At 44.5% G+C, this 21,693-nt stretch overlaps 1 protein-coding gene across 7 annotated transcripts in view; it reads right to left on the bottom strand.

The window, feature by feature from the left end:
• kdm6ba (lysine (K)-specific demethylase 6B, a) overlaps positions 1–21,693 on the bottom strand; it is a 98,368-nt gene that overhangs the window by 10,598 nt on the left and 66,077 nt on the right. For 6 of the 7 annotated variants that reach the window (XM_037112508.1, XM_037112509.1, XM_037112506.1 and 3 more), the window contains 9 exons: positions 19,662–19,723; positions 4,155–4,241; positions 2,305–2,420; positions 1,687–1,810; positions 1,386–1,481; positions 954–1,257; positions 749–826; positions 337–507; positions 37–198 (listed from right to left, as the gene is read on the bottom strand). In XM_037112508.1, the coding sequence (XP_036968403.1) occupies positions 37–198; positions 337–507; positions 749–826; positions 954–1,257; positions 1,386–1,481; positions 1,687–1,805 (930 nt within the window). In that variant the 5' untranslated portion in view covers positions 1,806–1,810; positions 2,305–2,420; positions 4,155–4,241; positions 19,662–19,723. Of the gene's footprint in view, positions 1–36; positions 199–336; positions 508–748; positions 827–953; positions 1,258–1,385; positions 1,482–1,686; positions 1,811–2,304; positions 2,421–4,154; positions 4,242–13,305; positions 13,732–19,661; positions 19,724–21,693 lie in introns of those variants that run through there. The other variant, XM_037112512.1, reaches the window with a different exon arrangement.

Below are 21,693 nucleotides of genomic sequence, written 5' to 3'. Positions count from 1 at the left end.
ATATCTGATAAAAGGACATTTTCTTACTATTCGGACCTGGAACTCTTGTGATGGAGCGTTCTTGCGATCAGAAGTCTGGGGCTGCCAGGGAGTGCTGTTGTTCTTGTGAAGGGGGTTCCAGAAGGCAGGTTTTGGAGGGAGGTGGGGCTGAGATAACAAAGACTGGCCAGGGAAACGCTGCAGTCCAGGATGGGATACCTGCATGGGGAGCAAGACATGATTCAAATATGTAACTTACAAAAATGACAAACAAAAAAATGCAGTAAAAACCTAGAACTAAGGGTACTATTATGCCACTTTTGTTATAACGAAAAAAAAAAAGTTCTGGTTATTTACCTGATCTGAACTCTTTTTCCTCTTGCTGGGGCTGGGGCAGTCCTCAACAGCTGGGCGAGAGGACGGGTGCAGTGATGGTGGAGGAGTGTGCTGAATAACAGAGTGCTCTCCCAATGGAGGGCCCGGTCTCTTCAGCTGACCTCCCACCATCTTCCCTGGGTAACCCCTTTGCTGTGAATGGAAAAACCAAAGGATCAGTGTTGTGGCAGATGAAGAGAACTAGTGCAATTATTGCAGTGTCAGTTCAAAAACATTCTTTTGCTGAAATATTCAGCCAAAGCTCAGTGACAGTGGCTTGGAATGGAGAGTATCTTTCATCTGTCTGGTTGCAGCAGAAGTGACAGCCAGAGCAGGGAGCGTTCTGTCTATAAGGATGATGAAATATGATCATAGCCAATTACAGAGCTCCTACCTGATGCACCTGAGCCCACATCTCATCTCCCAGCAATGGTGGACCCCGGGGAATATGCTGCTCCTGAGGACCCCCAAACTAAAACAGATGGTAAACACATAAATGAAATCATGAACAGAGTCATTTGTTTCGTCTATTAAAACAAGTCTTTTGACACTCTGGTACATAAATCAGCCAAGAAGTCCCCTGTAGAATGGTTACTCACCTTCAGCAGTTGGTTTGGCCTGCTGGGGGGATGATGAGGGTTGGGGGGATGATGAGGGTTGGGGGGAGGTCCGCCGCTGCCTGCATAGCCTCCATTATGGAGACGAAGTGAGTGCTCATTGGGCAGGGGCACGCCAGGATGTCCTTGAGGAGGGAGATGGGAATCATATAGCTGACCTAGTTGCTCCCATGCTCTGTGAGGAGGTGGAGGATGAAGGTGATGAGGAGGAGGTCTCTGCTGCTCCCTCTGCAAACTTGGTAACATTGGCTGTTGAAGCTCAAGCTTCTCACCTCCTCGCATGGGCCTTAACAGCCAAAAAAATAAAAGACGAAAGCGTTAAATAATACAAAACAGACAGAACAAATGAGGTAGTTTCACATCATTTTCTATAAATTAATCACCCCTCTGGTTTCAAAATTAAGTTAATCTTACCCATTACTAAAGAATTTATTGGGATGGTTCAGTCCGCCCATAGGACCAGGAGGTAGATGGGAGAGAAGTTGGTGTTGGTTCATTCCAGGCGAACACCTGATGAGGAACAGCACGCACAGTACAGTCATATGACATTTCTTAGTCGTTTTCACACCAAGGTTGTTAAGTAGATGACAGCTTTCACTTCAGTTCTGCTGTAAACCATGGAGCTCGACCACTCTAATTACAGGTTAAACCTGATGGACTTAAGTTAACAAACAGGTTTGTTAAAGTTTGTGTAGGTGTTGTCATGGCTACAGACCTGGCAGGTGGCTGCCAGGCGCGGCCGCCCACGGGAGCCCATGGTCCCCGGTTGAGTCCGTCCAAAGGGAAGGAATCCCGTGTGCCACGCCCGCCAAACTGCTCTACTGCGTGATGCATCCAGCCTGTGGATGTAAATAAACACATGGACAAAACCATCAGTGAAATTTAATTTGTATTCATTCCCAAAAAATGTGATAATTACCTGAAACTTTTAATAAATATCTTTACATGATCTTTTTAATACTATGGCATCTTTGGTGGATTTGTGGTCAAATGGCATCATGTGTCATTATGGAGCAAATACCAGGGTTCGTAAGATATCCGTAAAAATCTATTGTGCTACACTTACTCGTTAGCCCATCAAAATTATAGGCTGTTGCTGAGGGATTCTGACTCAGAAATGTATTTACTTATCTCATCTTTCCTCTGACTTAAATATAGCAATCTAAAAGACATTACTGACTTGAAATATTATTCCATGATTTAAACAATTGCATTGTATTTCTATAATCTACTGCACACTGTAGACTTTTAAGGTGACAGCCATATGAACTGTATATCATATACTTACAACAAAATGTATGTTATTAAAATGAATGAGAGAGCTCTTACTCACCAAACTAGCTGTATTTGTGAAGCCCTCCACTGCAGCACAGAGAGGGCCTCACTCCAACACTGAGAATATCTGTACCGTCCGACTGCTGTAGCACCAAGAACCCAAAAGCCTATAGGCTGCAAAGACAGAAGAACAGAAAAGCCACTATGAGAACAGACAAGACAGAGCTGCACTGAAAAGTCAATAAATGCCAGTGGGCTCTCTGTTATATAGGCTTGGTGTTGAGTATGTGTGTGAACTGGAGAGTTTGCCAGCAGAGAGGAGCAGAATGTAGGGCAGGGGAGAGCTTAGTGAGACTGCAGAGGAAACCTGAAATAAACCATTACTTGAACCTTATTTACATCCAACTCTCACTGTTGAAGCAACACTAGAGAAGTCGCAAATCATGATGGATGTCTTTGTCTGGATCAGGTTGCTATTAGCCAGTCAGCCTGTAGGAGGCGTCAGTGAGCCAGTCAGAACAGAACAGGATTATTACTGGGGCCCAGATGGCTCAGTAGGGAGCTCACCTATAAGGACAGACCTGGGGTTACTGTAATCCTTACCATGGGCCTCCTGATAACAAGAGACAGAGGGAAAGACTAAGAGTGAGAGGCCTTGGTCACATGCCAATTGTGTGTGTGTGAGTGCGTGTGTGCTGTTGGAAGCAATGCCAAGTGTGCAAGCTGCATGGTCGTCTCGGGCTTCTGCTGATTTAGTGCATGCGAGAGAGAATAGTGTGCTGTCTTAAGTGGATGATTGTGTGTGTGTGCTGCAGCGCTCTGAAGGGTGTGTGTGCATGCCCGATGGATACACTAAGGTTTAATCTCATTACGGCAGGCGTGATGGAGAGGGAGAGGGGGGCAGCAGCGACAGACGGTCTGAACAGGATGGAAGGATAGATTAAGGAGAAAAGATGGAGATCGAGAAGAGAGAAGGGATGGAGGGAGGTGGAGTGGAGTGGAGAGCAGGAACTGTGCCATGAAAACGCCCACACACCTTCCCACACACACATACACACACTGAGATGACACAAAGGAAAGTGGTTGAGAGAACGCATGAAAGAAGCTGAGCGATAACTCCCTCCCCTCCCTGCTCTCTGAAACACCGGACACACACACACACTCACACACAATACAAAAGACAGAAGGTGTCAAGATACAAAGAAGCCTGTGTTTCCTATGAGTACCTCGATTCAAAAGAGACAACAAAAGAGATTCTTGACAGAACCCGAGAAGCATATAGTCGCACCTATACATTCAGAACGACTTGCACTAGAGATGTAACAGGAAATCACTCTAAAATCCTTAAAGATTGAGAATTTAAAGATTTTGAAACCATCAGACAAGTACATTTGATTGGTAGTGATGTAAAAGAAACCAGATGTTCAAACAATTGCAGCTTTAACTGTTCACAGGACATAATGCTAGCATCTTGAAGTATGTGACAAGTTAGGTTTAATGCATTAGTTTGAATGTAGACGTGCGCACACAGACACACACACAGCTTATGATTCATTCCTTTTGCTCAGCGCAACACTCTTCCACAGTTTTCCAAAATTAGCTCTGGTCATACGCAGTCCTTCCTCCCACCAGTTCCTCTTCTCTTCCTTTCCTCCTCCCACCATCTCTGGATCTCTCTCTCTATTTAAAGCCCAGAAGGGGATATTTCAATCGCTGCACAATTTTAGCTCTTCAGGAGGGCTGCTATACAGACGCACACACACACACCCCTCTATCTCTCCTCTTGCACCTCACAGGGATCATCATCCACCAGGCTCTGCTGCTATGTGAAGATAGGCTAACTGTCAGGACTGAACACAACATGCTTTGAGACATACTGAAGCAGACACACACTCATGCTGAGCGTACCTTTTAGAGTAGCACCAAGTTATTGATTCACAGTTGTGTTAAGTCTCAGCTTCGGCTGCCAATCATCTCTCTGGGGTCTCCTCAACCCTGAAAGACAGAGAAGACAAAAACATTCATGTCAAGCTGTCATGAAAACACCACGAAGCCACACTAAACACAATACTCTTGAGTTGTGATCAAAACTGCCATGAACCTAAAGCTTCAAAGCATGTGATATGATTCAGGGCTGAGGGTGGTCTTTGCTTTCAATATGAACTGACAACTTATTTTTTTCCTGCTGCGTCTCTTTTCTAACTTTCTAGGCAGCGAATCGTCACTGCTCTCACCCCTCCTGCCTTCCTGACTTTTGAGGTGACGCCTGGTTTCAGAACATTGTGGAAACTTGACGGTAGCTCAGAGGCGAAGGGGTAAATCAGCGGGGAGGTCGACACAATGGGGGTGAGGGGGGCTTTTTCTCTTCTCACACAGACACAATGCCGAGACTGACTGTGCAGCTTAGCCGGCAAGCGGACACAAATGAGGCTGATCTCACTCGAGCAGGAAGAGCCGACCTGACTAAGTCAACTATCACACGTGAAAGAGCGACGCTGGGGGAATGAAATAAAAAAAATAAAAACACATGGCATTACAGACAAAGGAGGGTGGGGAGGAGAGGGTTAGCGTTTCAAATTAGAAAAATCAAGAAAGAGAGAGATACAAACAGAAATCTAGTAAGAGACCCAGCTGTGAGTGCAGACAGGGACACAGTGGCGAGGTTGTAATTACCACTTTTATAGCGGGTGTGTGTTTATGTCTGTTGTGACCAAACGCTCGTCTAAACCAGTTGCTGCCCTGGCTATCACATTGCTCACAGCCATTCTACCAGCACAGTGTGAGAAACTCAGCACTGTGCTGTCCATGTGCACTATCTGGTTTCAGACAGTGTTACATACCAGCTCAGGTTCTATCAGATGATACCAAAGTGATGACACGTGGTTACATCAGCTATGAGTTAATAGTCAGTGCTGTTTGTGTAGGGAGAAATCGGTGAAAGTGCGTCTGCGTATTACGCATTTCGTTTATCGGGGAACCCCCCGATGACTCAGCGCCCAGAGAGAGGGCTTACCCCAAACCGCTCAGCCTAAACGCCGCCCTCCTGGGACACTGCTTACTGTCAGGTGACCGGGGGCGTGTTCCTGTGCCGTCACAGATGTGACAGCTGCGGGAATTTCTCGGACTTCGTGATGTCATTTCTGCTTCCTATGAAGTGCGCAGCATGCGTTGATTGTGTGTGTATATGTGTGTTTAGGTAGACAAACAGGATGCGATAGAGAGCTGCAGGGGTTTTCATGGCCGAGGGAAGAATCTACCTGACCACAAGTTAAAAAAAACAATGGGGCAAATTCTACAAAACAAAAACTGTTTTGGATTCACGAAAACTTCACTTAACCGTGTTTGTAACTCTGGAGGGAAAAAAAAGTTTGAATTTTGACTAAGAAAACATTCAAGTGCTGAAGTGAGATTTTTTTTTTCTCTGACTTTAACTCAATCTAACCACAACAAGCTGCAGTGAATAAATCTAGTTAAGTGAAAGTAATTCAAGGACTTCAGTTGTTGTCTTGTCTCCTTAACAAAAGCATACACAGGTGATATATTTATCAATTATTACCAAACAGATTACATGCTTGGCCGATGCATCAAAAATTCCCCCACCATGCATCTTTTGAAAGTAAATTCCCCCTCCATAGTCACCCATCATCAAAGAGCTGTTCCTGTCAACACCCTTGTTGTCGTAGTTACGCAAGTTAGTCATTGTCCCGGCAACATCAGCTATCAGCTGGGAGGCGGGGCCAAGCCCGGAGCTTGGGCAAAGATACAAAGCTGTGCCAACTGTCGTCAACCAACGAGGTACAAAAAATGACGGTTGAAATGAAGATGTACAGGTGACATGTACTGTGGAGTAGCCTTAATTTATTTACTCTCGCCCTACCCTGCCAACCACTGGCCTGCTCTGGTCCCCAGCCAGACAACCACACTGAGGCCATGAGGGGAAAATAGACTGGAGCGAGACAAGGGGAAGCAGTGAGGGCATACACTGCAAAAAATATCCACAAAAAAGAAAATATTTTTACTACTTGCTTTTATAACATTTCAAGACTTAACAATCAATACAAGATAAATGATTCGTTGAACTGGAAGTTTGACTTTGTGCAGCATGGTAGTGTTAATCAATAGTGCATGGGGATGTAGTACAGTGAGAGCAGGTGAGACCACTGAAAACTAAAGGCTTGAGTGGGGGGCGTAACGGCAGGCAGATGGAGAGTGTTACTGTCCCGGTAGAGTCACTGTGGAGCCTGTCTGATAAGAAGGGACCAGATAAGGCCGGGAGAAGTGGCAGATAACACAGAATAGACCGAGGGAAAGTTCTGGTGGAGGATGAAGGAAGGGCCATGCACGGTCTCTCTCTCTCTCTCTCTCTCTCTTACTCTCTCTCTCTCTCTCTCTGTTGTTCTGTCCTCCCTCGCCCTCTCTACTCCATTTGGCCATTACATAATCATCCCAGATAGCGATCGTGTTCTGAAGGAAACACCATGCATTTCTCTCTCTCTCGCGCACACACACACACACACACACCGTGTGGAACAGAGGAACAGCCAGCCCCTGCATCCGTCCTCCTCCACCTCGTTGCCAGGCACCCTGAGTGTACGTGTGTGTGTGTGTGTTTATTTGTTTGCGTGTGTAAACGTCAGCGAATGCCGTTCCAAGACGATGATGCAGGCTAACTTCATCACGTCCGTATCCTCTCACTCTCACACACACACAAACACATGCACACTCAGTTTCAGTCGGCCCAGTATGGGTCAGCTGAGGACACTGGACGCAAACATTGTTGCTGCACACAAACACACAAATATCTGACCTCCATGATGGATATGGATGGATGGATAAGGCTGACCTAACTCTTCACCTAGTGGCACCCAGGCCATCTCTACTCTCATAAGCACAAGCAGCAGCAGCAGCAGCAGCACAACTGCCAGCCAATACATGCCAGAAGCTCTTATTAGTCTTATTTTGTCTTATCCTGGCTCATATGTGCACTCCCTGAGCTCTACATTCAGGCCGTGTCAGAGAGGAGCAGTACGGCAGTATGACATCCTCACATTTAACCTCTGCTGGCCTGACAACGCTTCTTACTTCAACATTCGGTACATTTTGAAAGAACAGCGAGAAGCCTCTGGCCTGCAACCACCTCTCAACCACTGTTTTAATTTTGGCTGTTGGTGGTCAGCCTTTCTGGTTGGCTTGATGCCACCTCTTTTTTTCTATTGATTTTTTTTATTATGCCTGAAAAACAAACAAACAAAAAAAAACAAAAGACGCTGGGCTGCAAAGCATCTAAGAGATTAAAATGTTGATTTCCGGACCTGCAGTGACACTGTGTCAAGAAACAGTTGAACTACATTTTCATCTGTTTGTGGAAAAAGAAACGGAACAAGGACGAGGAGGGGGGATGGTAGAAAAACATGAAAACATGAGGCCCCTTTTGTCTCCTGCACTCCTACCCTGACATCTGGGCCTGTGATTGACAACACACAACTGGGTTATTGTGGTTCTTCTCTTTTTTTAACCCCCCCAACACACAGGCATACAAACACACATACACAAACCAGATGCACGTGTGTGTGACGTTAAAGAGAAGGGGAACAGAGTTAAGAGGGGAGAGGAAGCTGTCGTCACGACCACAGGAAGTAGGCCTCCCTCAGGGGTGTGTGTGTGTCATAGAGGCCTTAGGGAGGGGTTTGAAGGCTGATGCTTCCTGTTGTAAAGATATGAACTGTCTGTGTGTTTTAGTGTCTGCAGAAGCCGTTAGTCGGTTAAAATGTAGATGAAAGTGAATGTATGTGACTAATACGAGTCTCTGCAGATGTGAGAGTCAAGTCAGAAACCTGGTAGGTTTCAGTCATGGCTCCTAAAATACACCTCAGACACAGTCATCTTGTGTGAACGGCACGTGTGTCCAACTCATGACTCACATGAGCTTCGTCAACAAAAACAAGACAACCAAAAGGACTTCAAAAGCCATTTACTGGGCTCAGACCCTGGGTGTTCAGTGAAAAGCCTTGTTTGCCCTCTTTTTAGCTTCTGGTAAAAGTGAATGACAAACATATGATGGCAGAATGAGTGTCTGTGAACTGATGACTCCTCCCCTCACTCACTAGTGCTCCTCGGTTCATTTTCACAGAAGCAGAAATTGGGGCCTGTTCCTGTCTTTGTATGTGAGACAGAAATAAAAGGAATGACTCAACACCTGGCTTGTGGCTCTCAAGAAAGGAAAACTGCCTGTAAATCCAGACAGACAGGAAATCTAAGGGGATGTGGGTGTCTCATTGACAACTGGCAATGTCTTGATCGTCACTCTCGATTTCCACACTTGAGCAACTTCAAAAGCCCCCGAACATTCTGCTTCTTCACTAAACTACCAAAAGATCAGGACAAAACAGAAAGTCATGTTGCCTGTATTTAGAGGAACAGTGGCCTTGAAAATCCCCCTCTGTCAGACTGCTGTGTCTCTCCTGAGGCTTCTATTCCACATCCAGGACTAACACACACACACACACACACACACACACACACACACACACACACACACACACACACACACACACACACACACACACACACAGCGCCTGGCTCTGAAATACACTAAACAAGACAATGTAACTGTTTCCCATGGTAACAGTTGCGTCCTCACTAACAGTTATTAAACTGAGCTAGAGAGACAGAGATAGCCACAGAGAGGAACAGGTATAAAGCTATGATCAACATGTTTACCGAGACACAGGACAGGCTGACCTCTCTCTCTCTCTCTCTCTCACACACACACACACACACACACACACACACACACACACCCTCTTCCTCTTCCTCCCTGGACTCAACATTATGTCTCATCAGCAGTCTGTGTGTGCGTTTGAATGACAAAAAAATAAATAAATAACACACAGGCATGTGTGTGAGTCGTATATGCATCAGAGTTAATGACAGCATGTGTACAGATGGCCGGGGCGGCGTTGTTTTTACAGTCCTTGTAATTACGCAACCATCGTTTTGACCTGAACAACTGTGACGCAGGCTGACCGTCTTTGTTACAGCGCTGCTCATTTAGTCCAGAATATCCGAGGCCTGTTTACAGATTCCTCAAATACTGATGCTGTTGATCTTTCAGGCATGTTTTATAAATCTCCCAAGATGCACAGGGGCCTCCTGACTGGCTGAGTTATCATTTCTTCTACCAGCGTGGTTGAGGTGGGGCAAGTAGTCATAGGAAGGAAAAAATATATTTCCAAGGTGTGACAGTGTGTGAAGCTGTGTATGACTCACACACACACACAGTGTGTAGGCCTGCACACATCCCTTCCACTGTGGCATCATCATCAGTGGCAAAGAGCCAAAGATAATAGAGAGGAACTGAACTGAGAGGGAAAACTTTCACTCGGCAGAACAGACAAAGGGAGGTCTCTGACACAACTCTACTCACCGAGGATGGATTCAATCTCCAGATTCTGCTTTCCCTTAGGATAATTCTTGATCATCTGTTCAAAATGTTGACGTGTTTGACTTAGGCCCATTAGCTCGGGTTGTGGCTGCATCTGAAACGTTCACTCCTTTAAAAAGCTCTCACTCAATTCCCTTTCTAAACTCCTGGACTGAATTACAATGATCTGCTTTTCCTTACAGCTCCCACATCCAGAACAGAACCTGAAGCGAGACAACAGCTGCATGCATGACAATATTTATAGTTATGGATTTCTGAGACTTGTGGTTGGCTGGCAGTATAGCAGGGTCCTGCTGCTCCTTGGACACTAATGAGAAATATATAATAATAAGGACCATGACTTCATCCATACATGTTAGTGATTACTGCAATCCAAACAGTTTCTCTATATTTCAAACCTATAACAGCTTTATATGTGCATATGTATGTAGAACTCTTATTGTATCTATTTTGATTTTTTTATGGAGTTTTTGTAATTCAGACCCATTTTTATTTCTGCTACAATGACTCAATGTTCCCTCAGTGATCATTAAAACATAATCACATTATATTTTACAACTTGAGCACCAATTTATTTGCATGTGCTTTTTTAAAAACCCCCTTTTTGTGTTTCACATTTGTCAAATCCTCAATAGACCTAAAATGTCTAAAAATACACCATTATATATAGTGGACCCTACACAAGTTTACTGCTTACAGTAAAGCTTCCTGGTCTTTGGGCCCTGACCCCCACTGTGAGAGGCGAGGGTTGACAGTAGGCAGTCTCACACCGCATGGTGGAATTCCACACTTGGTTGACTGAGTTCTTGGCCCCGACCAAACTCTTTAACTTTCATCCTGCTGTCTGGACAGCACGGTGAGCTCAAGTGTGTGCACGCACTGCAGGACATAAACTGGCAGCTACATTATTGCAGTGACGAGCGCAGCCGATCAGTACAAAGCCCAGCTGTACTGCAATATATCCAGTTATACTATATAAATACCACTGTGCTTAATGCCCATCATTAAAACAGAGAGCTATTGGAATAGCTATGATAACGCCCCTTTAAAATGTTCAGTTTTTCTGCTGACATGAAGTAACGGGAAATTCCTCAACTCGTTTCCAACCATAACACTTAGAAGAACTTGTGTTTTCACGCCTGACCTGTCGGGTGCGTGGGGGAGTGTTTTAGAAATCGTCAACAAGGCAGATGTTGTCCCACACCTCCTTTATTCCCTCTCTCTAGTTTTGCGTCGCTCTCTGGAGGAGAAACGACACCCTTTACTGGAAAGGCTGCAACAGTATGGTGTCACACAACACAAGCAGACGTTTCATGATGACATCCATTCACTTCCCCCACCCGCTTCCCTTTGAAACTCCACACACACAGTTGTATTTGTTTCTGTATGACACGCAGACAGTAAAAGGTAGTCAAGAGGCAGGAGGAGCTTCTCCAAATCCTGGTGAACTGTCACGCAGCCAAGGAACACACGCACACACAGCTCATGTTTCATCACTGTCAACGGTCAGAGTAGTGTTAGATGAGTAAGCACTTTAAGCAGCCTACTGACCCATTTCCCATGCCATCCACACACACATATAGGAAAAATCTTAAGTAGATCAAAGTAATCCTCAACCTGCTTAGGACATCCTGCCACACTCCTATCAAACAACATATGTGGGGGAGATTGGGAAACTGTCCTGACACACACACTTCTCTTCTGCTTAGGCTGTGTGACTCAGTCACTATTGTTGAGTTAGCAGCCTCGTTTTCACCGTCATCTCTCCCTCCTCCTCTACTGGTGCGCGCGCGTGTGTATCACTTCAATATTCCTCCATGTTCGTCATCGCTTATAGTAAAATGGGCGGCGATTGTTCATTCACACACACACGCTCCTATTGAGATCACGGGACAGACGGGGGCGGGGGAGAGCTGAGGCAGCACACAGTCGGCCAAAAGAGTGTGTGGAGCGATCGGAGCTTTAACATTTTACAACCTCCGACTTCAAACGAGCGGACAAAACGCGCCGCTGGTTTCCACACCAATCGATCTGATAGATCGGAAGTGACCCTTCAAAGGATTTCTTTTTTTGTTTTGTTTTGTTCGCGACCCCATGCCAGCACGCTCCGCTCCTCCTGATCTGGGCTCTTTTATTGCGGGCAATAAAGTGACAAATAAGCCCCGCGTCCAGCCACAAATCCTCAGCAACTGTTGACCAGTGAAAAACAACGCGACTAACGCTCGGCGTTTGTGGGCGGCGAAGCAATATTAACAACTATTGATTGTATTCATAAAAGACACGTCCCCGCCCCCAAATTAGTCCACCTTATCCCTGATTAACCTCCACTGTTTTTCATATTTTCACGGAACGCTGTGCGTAAAATCGGCACAAACTCCCCAAAACGCAACAGACATGCGCGCCAGCTGGGCGTGTTATAGAGCTGGGACTAACCATGAGATAACCCAGATGACTGCTGTGGGCATCGTTAACGTCATGGAGCGTGCGGACCACGATAAGAGCAGCAGAAATATGTCTCAATGTCAAACAGTCACTCCAGTTCGTCACTTTGGACTACTGTTGCCAGTGAACGAGATAATTAGATACCGCACCGCGGTGGCCAGACAACACTATGTGGTCAGACTTCAGCGCACCAACAACGAGTGAAACCCAGACGTAAAGGGCAGCAGCACCAAAACACCGCCCCTCCCCCCAAAAAACGAGGTGATGCAAATCACTTCCTTTCAATCCAGCTCTTTGTGTGCGTAAGGATTGACTGGGGGGTGATGGGGGTGGCAGCTATCCATTCACTTTATAAGGCTGCCGACCTCAGTGATCCTGCCCACCCCCACTCTCTCACACACACACACACACACACACACACACACAATGGCGTGAGATCTCCTTACACAGGCAATTTCTCTCCCTGTCCTCTAGCTCTCCTTCCCTTCTCCAACCATGATATGATCATGAGTTTCAGGACAGCAGTGACCAAAGTAGACCCCTGGACCCGGGGATCGGGCTGTTTTCATACTCCACTACTACTGACAGATGTTTTAGACGACTTCAGTGTCATTATCAGACATTTAAATGGCATGAACTCTCTGAACCCTCTGAGTACACTTAGACAAAACCCCAAAAGTTAGAGCGGTTATTTTGGGGGGTTATTTGATCCCCAAAAGTCCCGTGAACCCCACATTCACACCTAAAGCCAGTTTACTGAAATTACTGTGATTCACGTGCACCGGATGATTAAACATGCCCGGTAGAGATGATCAATCGCGAGGAAAGCATTTCGCTGAATCGAGATATACACGCGTGGGATTAAAGAGTCACCCCGTGGCTGAGAAAACCAGAGCGAAATTCCCCCACCTCATCGATCACAGACCATCAAGGGCTCCGCTTCCATTGATTACGATAATTCACACAGTGTTATCTTGAATCATAACCGAAGACGATTTTAAACAACAAGAATAATGTAACTATATACACAATCTATACGATCGTTAAACATCTCCACACAATTAAGATCGCCGTGTAAAAAACTGACTTCTTTATAACACACTAACTTGCCTGTTTACAACCAAAACACAGTCACCTGGACTTTTAAATGCTCCCAGTTCACACAGCACTCACCGTTCATTCAAGTGTTTCCACTTGACGCTCCATGAATAAATAATTTCCAAATAGAAATGTGTATCCGGTTCTTCGAGATCCACGGTATGCTTTATGGTGTCTGTATCCGTAAGTTTGGTGCTCCGAGCCTGCAGAGAAATTCCCGACCAGCCGGCTGAGCTGAGCGGAGCTGTAGCTCTGTAATCCCGGTCAGTCTCTGCCGCTTCCTCTAGAAACAGCCGTGAAACTGGAGCCGTCTGACGGTCGGAGAGCCTCTCTGATTGTCCCTTCTTCTCTATATTGTGCGGATTATTCCGTCTGGTGGCTGCCGCCGCCGTACAGCGACCGTCTGAGTCGGTGTTTCTCCGCGTCGAGCTCCTTTTCTCCTCTGCCTCACACTCACAGAGGCAGCCGGGCAGGGATCGTATTGCGCTGAGCTCTGTTTTAAAGGGACAGAGCCACGCACACTCAAACACACGCACAGCGAGACAAGAGGCGTACACACGCGTGACGTCAGCGCACGGCCCCGGAATTCCCTGACAGCGCAAACTGGCACCGAGACGGACTGCCGGTACCGGAGCTGCTCCTTCTGCCCCCTCCTGTTTGTTCATCCGTACCTTCTCGCTTTTATTTCCATCACCCGGAGTTGTTTTTAGGCAGACTCGTGACTGCCAGACTCTGAACAGCAGCATATTTCCCTGTGACCGTCTATTTTTGGATGGAGGAGTATTACCCACAGGAAGACTGATACAGTATCACCGTGTCAGGATTAGATTTAGCGGACTATAAATAGGTCCAGGTATCTGCTATAGCCTACAAGACAAATAATCAAATATAGACTTATGTACAGTAGGTGTACTGTTGAGTTTATACTTGTATGAGTAATAAAAACACACATGCTGAGACATATTTGGCTGAGAGACACAAATAGGTTTACACTGCAAAAACTTCTCACTGATGTATTTGATGATATTAAAACTGCTATAAAGTGTTAACTTTTAAACATGCTTAAATCAGGGAACCAGGTGCCAATACTTATCTTACTCATTCATCAGACTGGATTGGACTGACAGCACCAATCCAGTACCAATCAAGATTCCATAGTGTGATGCTTTTATGAATTGTTAAAACTGTATGCAATCATGCACTTCTAAGGTCACAGTCAAAATGCTGTAGGGCTAATTACTTTCTAATCAATCAGTTACATTAGTAACAGTTCTACTGAGAGAAAATGAGTTAGTTGTACAGATGGAGCTTGTGCTGGAACCATGACCCCACTGCAGATGACATGTGAGCGTCTGGAACTGAGTGAACTAGAAACAGTTGGTGAACTCAGCCTTTCCTTAGTTAAGATATATTTCAGTGTCAAAACACAGAAAAGCAAGATGTGTAATGTTTGCAAAGCCAACATTGTGCTGCATCACTACCAGCTGCACCGGTTATATCAGTATTAGCAGAGGTCCAAATTCAGGTATTGGAATCTGATCGGAAAAAAGTTCATTGTGCATTTGTAGATATAAGATTTGAATTTTCAAGAACAATTCTTGAGTTTGTGCTTATAAATTTTCCTTATGTGTTTCGATACATGTTTAAAAAAGGATAAGGCACAGATCCTCATGAGCCTTCTCCAGTAGTAAAAGAGATTTTTCACAACCAAAAAGGCAAAGTTCCTCTCATAACTGATGTACAAAGCACAATTACATGATTTATTTGCCACTGTTACAGTCTGTAGTTACAGTTTATAACCCATTTGTCAATAAATATTTCAGAGAGGTACCTATATTTACTCTGCACACAGTCACACCTAAGGTAATGTTTATGCACCATATGAACTGTAGGATGTGCAAAGAGTTACACAATATATAATGCATCATCTGTATTACACAGTGTATAAGACCTATAGGTACAGTACTGTGCACAGTTGAATGCATGCTGAAGAGTCTATGAAGGCTAAATAATATCTAACTAATGCATTATTTATTGTCACAATACAGTGCACACGGCTAGGACTGTAAATAAACCTTGAGTTATGAGGCTAATAAATTTCTTGTTCCTGTCCAGTAGGTGACATTAACATCTCACATGTCATGACCGTGCACACTGAATTATATGCTACAGTACACGCTCAGAGGCAGCCAGCTGACATCCTGTGTGAGGTAAACAAGGCATTCAACAACACACCAATGAGTCTCTCTAAGGCCGGAAACATTTGTTCCAGCTTTTCCTCGCCAAAGTAACCATCCTGTACTCTGTAATAATGCCAAAGAGCCACATTGGTACAACCAACAGTATGTGTCACACACTCCACACTCAGACACACACAGGCACACACATGTAGGGGTTATATTTAGAAAGCTCTGCCTCAGCAAGACAACGGGAGGCAAAATTAGTCGTGGCAGGGAAGAAGGGAGTGTGTCATGGATGATGCTGAGACGATGGCATTAGGAAACACACACACATGCAGTTTATTTATGGTAATAACAATTCTAAAAACAACAAAAACAATAAAAATCTGAACACTATGATACCTTTCTCCGCACTGGTGCGGCTCTCACTTTATTTTATTCTCTCTCCTATCACAACAGGTTACTCTCAGTTTATCTGGAGACAACTAAAGGCATTCCTACTTTTATTAGTATTCAGTTACGAGTGACAGGAGATGAGTATGCGCACGAGTTTCAAACCCCTGATGAAGTAAGTGCATGGCATGTGCGGTATGTACCACCGGGGTGGATCTAGAGTCTATTGTCAAGTGACAATGAATGTTCAATAATGTGTTTTGTTTTGAGAAAGAGGAGGGATGCAGGACAGTGTAGGTCTTTATGGCACTGAGAGGCAGTGTGCTTGTATATGGATGTTTTGCACTGTTTGTTAAAGTCTGTGTTGGGAAATCAGCTGATGCAATTCATATAGTTCTCTACAGTGAGATTAACTGTATTTCTTTTCCTGACTGGAAGCATTTGCAGCTGCTAGTGTGCCTGCAAAAGTGAGTAAAAAGTGAGGGTCTGATAAAAAAAAAAAAAAATGAAGAGGCCACTTTTAAAGAGTGACTGTGGAACAAAAGATTGTGACAGCTTGAAATGTTTGCGCATGTGAGCAAGTTTCCTCTGCAAATGGATGGAAGTTGTTGTACTGTTATGGTAATTAAATTCCAGATGATATAATTAAAAAAGTTAAAAAACCTAAACCCTTAATGTTATAATCAGTAATGTAGTAATATATCTAGTCAGCTGAAGCCCAGGACTTTTTATAACATCATCTGGAAGCTATCACACCCTGAATTGCTGCAGTCCTTAATTACCTATCATAGTGTTGTAAACTAGTGCATTCTGTATGGAGACTATATATCATCTGCTTCTCTGCTGTGTATGTTGACCATTCTGTTTCTGCACAGGTCTCTCCTGCACTAAAATACACTGACAGTACTACCTATGCAAATGTTATCCTGCTCGCATTTATCTGCTGTGTGAGATTATTAGACTTGCATTAGGTGTGTAAATAGTGTGTCCCAAGTGTGCGACTTGGTTCGTCTTTAGTTTTGTCAACGTGTGAATGTGTGAGAGTATGTGATTGTACTGTAAAGAGTGTGGTTGGAGACCATTAGCCCTCAAAATTGAACAGGAAGAGGAATGCTGATTGATGTGGTCATGGGTGGGACTCTAGTGTACCACACACATGGCTCCACACACACAAGCACGCACACACACACACACAGTTCCTTCAAGCTGTTTCTCTCGTAGAAGCACTCTACTGTATATAATAAGGGCCTCAGAATATTAAATGTATGTCTGAGCTCAATTCCCCATCCTTCCTCTCCCACAACAAGGGAAGCCAAGGCATTACAGTGCGTCCCGGGGGTCCCAAGTGTGTGTTGTGTGTGTGTGTGTGTGTGTGTGGCAGGAAGGGACAATAAAATGAAAGAAAGATTTGTGAACCAGTGTGTGTTTAAGTTCTTATAGCTCTTATGCATGGCTAGCAATCCTGTATTCATGTGTGTGGAAGGCAGGCAGGCTGGCAGGCCAGTGTGTGTATGTGTGTGTGTATGTGTGTGTCGCGGGGACTTTGTGTGTATAATTAAAGAGACTGGGGACAAGGACAGCTCAGTTCTCACACTCCAAATATATATATATTTAGCAACTCCCATGGGTACGAGCCCCAAAATTCCTCTCATACCAGCCACACACACGCAAACTTTTTCTCGCTCACACACACACACACACACACACACACACACACACACACACTTAGAAAATAAACAGCATGAAATACTGATGAGGTCCAGACAGCACAGCAGCACAAGAAAAAGTATGTGAGGGAGTGAGTGTGCTGTGCAGTCGTAGGAGTCTGTGTCCCTGGTACAGATGGTACTTCTCAGCTTTTGATATGTAGGATTGTGTGTGGGACTGTGTGTGTGTGTGTGGGCCTGCGTGTGTGTGTAGGACTGAGTTTGAGTGTGTGTGTGTGTGTGTGTACATGTGGCATAGGCATGAGTCAGCCTTTTGGGTACACTGAGAGACCGACAGACATGATAATAATCACCTCCACGCACATACTCACACACTGTCACACTGCGAGGAGACAGAGAGCCACACAGGCAGGCAGTCAGACAGACAGACTGGCTTAGCACACCCACATATAGCAGCCATGTAGCCGGCTGAATGGTGCACTACAGCGCTGATAATTAGGGCCCTTACTCAAGGAGAGAGGGGCCGATAGGGAGCCCGGCTTTCCCTCTAGTTTCTCAAACACTCCGCTAATCCCGACTGTAGCTCTATGATAAGCTTCGTACTCCAGTGCTGCTTAATATACTCACTATCCCAAAGTTAAACATAGTGAGGAAGTGAACTCCAAATAGAGGAGCTTAAAATTTTCAGATGACTCTTAAAGGAATACATCATGTTTTCAGGAGACGGTCAAACAGACAATTTTCCTCTTAAAAGGTGATCGCACGGACACCAAAATCCTCCATGTGTCCCTGGCTGGTGGATAACTGGCTTTGGTGCTACATGCCAACACTTCAGAGTACACTCGTAGGGTTTTTATCTATCTATGCTTCACATTAGGTGAGCTGACTGGATGCTTTCATGGTGATGAATTTATAGGAAATGCAATGTGTTTATCACCAAGTTTATGGAGCTTCAAAACTGCTAACAGGTATAAACAGGCCTACTCAGTTTGATCTGTATTTGGTCAGTATCGTGGTTATGGAGGACTTTGGTCATGGTATGGCTCAGCACAGCTACACCCTCCACCATGGAAGAAAAAGAAAAATGTTGTGTTTAAACTGATAACAAATTTTCAGTAGAGTGAAAACGAGCCACTCTGAAGAAAAGGATGATACAGTGAAGGTTTGATTGGTGCTAAAGTTTGCTGGTGATTTATGAAATATAGATTTGAACTACATGAGACTACTGTTTCTAACACTGTAACTACTACTAATTGTGGAGGATAGTGTGAAAACTTTGCAAAACTGTACCTTGTTCAATAAATCTGGACACATAACATTTTTGAAAACATAAAATGTAAGACTCTCCAGACAATATTGTAATAATGGCTGCGACTACTGATGAAGTTAAGATAAAGTTTGTTTATTGATTAACCGGGTGATTAGTTTCTCAATTAAACTTTCTATCAGTGTCTAATTGTTCCATCTCTAACTAAATTAAATAATTTCACACTAATGTGAGATATGCACCGTTCTGGCATTCATCACTTAGGAAAGGGTTAAGGGTAAAAAAAATCTACACATTTGGTGTTTTGTTTGAGAACTGGTTGCTAACTGCAAGCAAATAATTCCCCAGTTTTCATCTGTAATGTGGCTTTGATGAGCAAAGTCTGATGTCTGACTCAGAGGCAATAAAGAGCACAACTCTTTGAGGACTTTCAAAACACACATTACTGCACAAAGGAAAAGCTGATTTGTGAGGTTGTTCAAAGGAGCAGCAGTCCATTCACACCCATGATTTCATAATGAATTTGTGTATGCGCTTGTGTAATGTTATCGCTCTGTTTTACTCCTACTCCTGTCTTAGTCACTCCCTTTTGACAGATCTCGCCCTGTTGCTCTACCTGTCTAACCTACATACTGTACAAAGGAGCCTGTGTGTGAGCATTTGTACAGGCTGTACATTCATCGGCTTAACGTACCAAGGTATTACCTGTTATTAATTATTGATATTTAAGTGCAGATGGTGGACAAAACAACTGAAAGAAATACCTTCAAAAAGTATTTTAAAGTAATGGAAGCATTATTATGAATGCACACAGTTTCAGTATGTTTGTGGGTGACAAAAATGACCATAGGGCTGAAACAGACAAGGCAAGATTGAAATCAGAGGAGAATAATGTGTAAACTGTAAGCTAAAAGAGAGCCTTACCTGGTGACCATGGTTAATGTGGTTCGTCTCTTTCAGCAGGCCACCATGACACGTCCCACCTCCTGAGAGCAAAACATGGAGGAACAAAGGTCAGTCTGAAGGTCAAACAGTTTAAACAACAGAGGTGAGCAGCTTCAAAGGCATACTGTTGCATAACCTGATCCACATTCACACACAGAACAGTACAGTGTGCCCTTTTACAGCTGTAAAACTTTTACTTGGTAACAATAGTCAGCCATTTCACCTCATACAGGAGAGTTTTGCTGTTTCTACCTTCTGTCAAATCTAGGTCAAACATGTCTGTGACATTCCAGTGTGAGTTGAAGCAGTGGTCAGCAATTCATCAGCACTTTAGTCAAGGGTTAAAAGATCAACACCTTGTTCTGCCTGCACAACACAACCACAGCTCATTTGCTATTCCATTCACTTGTTTCTTCATAATGCATGCGTGACGTTTGCTGACTGTCCCGCGGTCAGGATGTTGTCGATATGTCATTCGGTGTGGCTTACGAAACCATGCGCGCGTGTGTCAGCCAATATGCGCAGCAGGGCCTGGACCAGCGCTGTGGCCATCTGTGTGTGTGTGCTCCTCATGTGCCGCCTGTTCAGTGATTCACGGTGTCGGTGCTGGGCCACATGACTGAGAACAGGTGGCACTCTGGTGTACCTCCCCACCCCCAACACGCACACATAAAAAACAGATCATACACACACACCTCCGCTTGAACCCTGAGAACACTAATAGTTGCACACAAATGCACCACACACATTCACATACTGTTTCTCTTATACACTCTCATAGACGGAATGTGCCCTTTGAAAACACAACTGTGGTTGACACTACTTGCAGCCTAAATGTCACCACCTCTCTTGTCCTCCTCCTCATCACACCTCACACGCAACCAATCAGCCTCTTCTCTTCTTCTGTAACATATACCTGACCTGTGACCCACACACACAAAGACACAGGGTACAAGGTCCATTTATGTATCATTCTACAACACATGCTTTTGCTTTCACGAAGAATGTACTAACTTTTTCGTTGACTGTACTGCTGGTTAACCTTCCTGCTTAAGTGTTTGCGTGGAAAGCAAAGTGAATGATCTACTGAAAACACTGATGAAGCTGGTGTCCTGCAAACCAAACCACCCTAGCCGAGGAGCTCTCTCTCCTTCATTCCTCTCATCTTTCATTCTTTTATTTTCTTCCTCTTCTGTCTGTCTTTGTTTCCCTCTGATATTCTACCTACAGGGCTGGGACACAAAACACACGGCGGCTTCCATATGTTTCACTGTTGAACCTGTATGCCCAAAACCCAAGTAATATACAAAGCCTGAGGCAGTGTGTGTGCATATTTGAGTGAGACAGTTGTGTCAATAGCAGGCAGATATAGCTGGCTCAGCCTTCACTGATCTTGCAGCCTGGTGGTTAAGGCCCCAAACCTTTGAACTCAAGGTCAAAGGTTACACCCCCTAAAGGGCCACAGCTGGCCACACATTAAAGGTGGACTCACTGTGCATGTGCGTGTTGGTGGTTGAGGGACAATGTGGACGAGTAGGGCCCCCTCAAAAGAAGACGTGCCAGGGGAGAGCAAGTGAGTGTATGTTGAAGGCAGAATTGTTGCAAGGGCGGAATATATTCTCTCCTGACACATCGTTTAAATGTCATGAGCTTTAACATAATCATTCGACCTTGATCGATATCAGGGCTGTGGGGAGAGAAAGAAGGGGGAGGGTTGCGAGAAAGATAAAGAGACAGTGAAAGAGAAAGGAGAGACCTTGGGGTGGGGGGGTGGGCATGAAGATGAAATTCAGAAAAGGTAATGAAATTTTATTAATCATTTGAATTATTATCTTATTTAAAAAGACTGAGACTGATTGAGATAGAAACAATGTGAAAGAAAACACAATAGCGATAATGAAAGGCTGAGTGAACCAGAGATGAAAAGATATAGAAAGTGGTGTTTCTGTAAAGGTTAACCAGTGGGTGCCTCTCTCTCTCTCTGTGCTAGTTAATGTCAAAGGGAGATGCT

The sequence above is a fragment of the Acanthopagrus latus genome, chromosome 10 (genome assembly GCF_904848185.1).
Source record: "Acanthopagrus latus isolate v.2019 chromosome 10, fAcaLat1.1, whole genome shotgun sequence".
In the NCBI taxonomy this organism is placed as follows: Eukaryota; Metazoa; Chordata; class Actinopteri; order Spariformes; family Sparidae; genus Acanthopagrus; species Acanthopagrus latus.
This window is presented reverse-complemented; position numbering and strand designations above follow the sequence as displayed.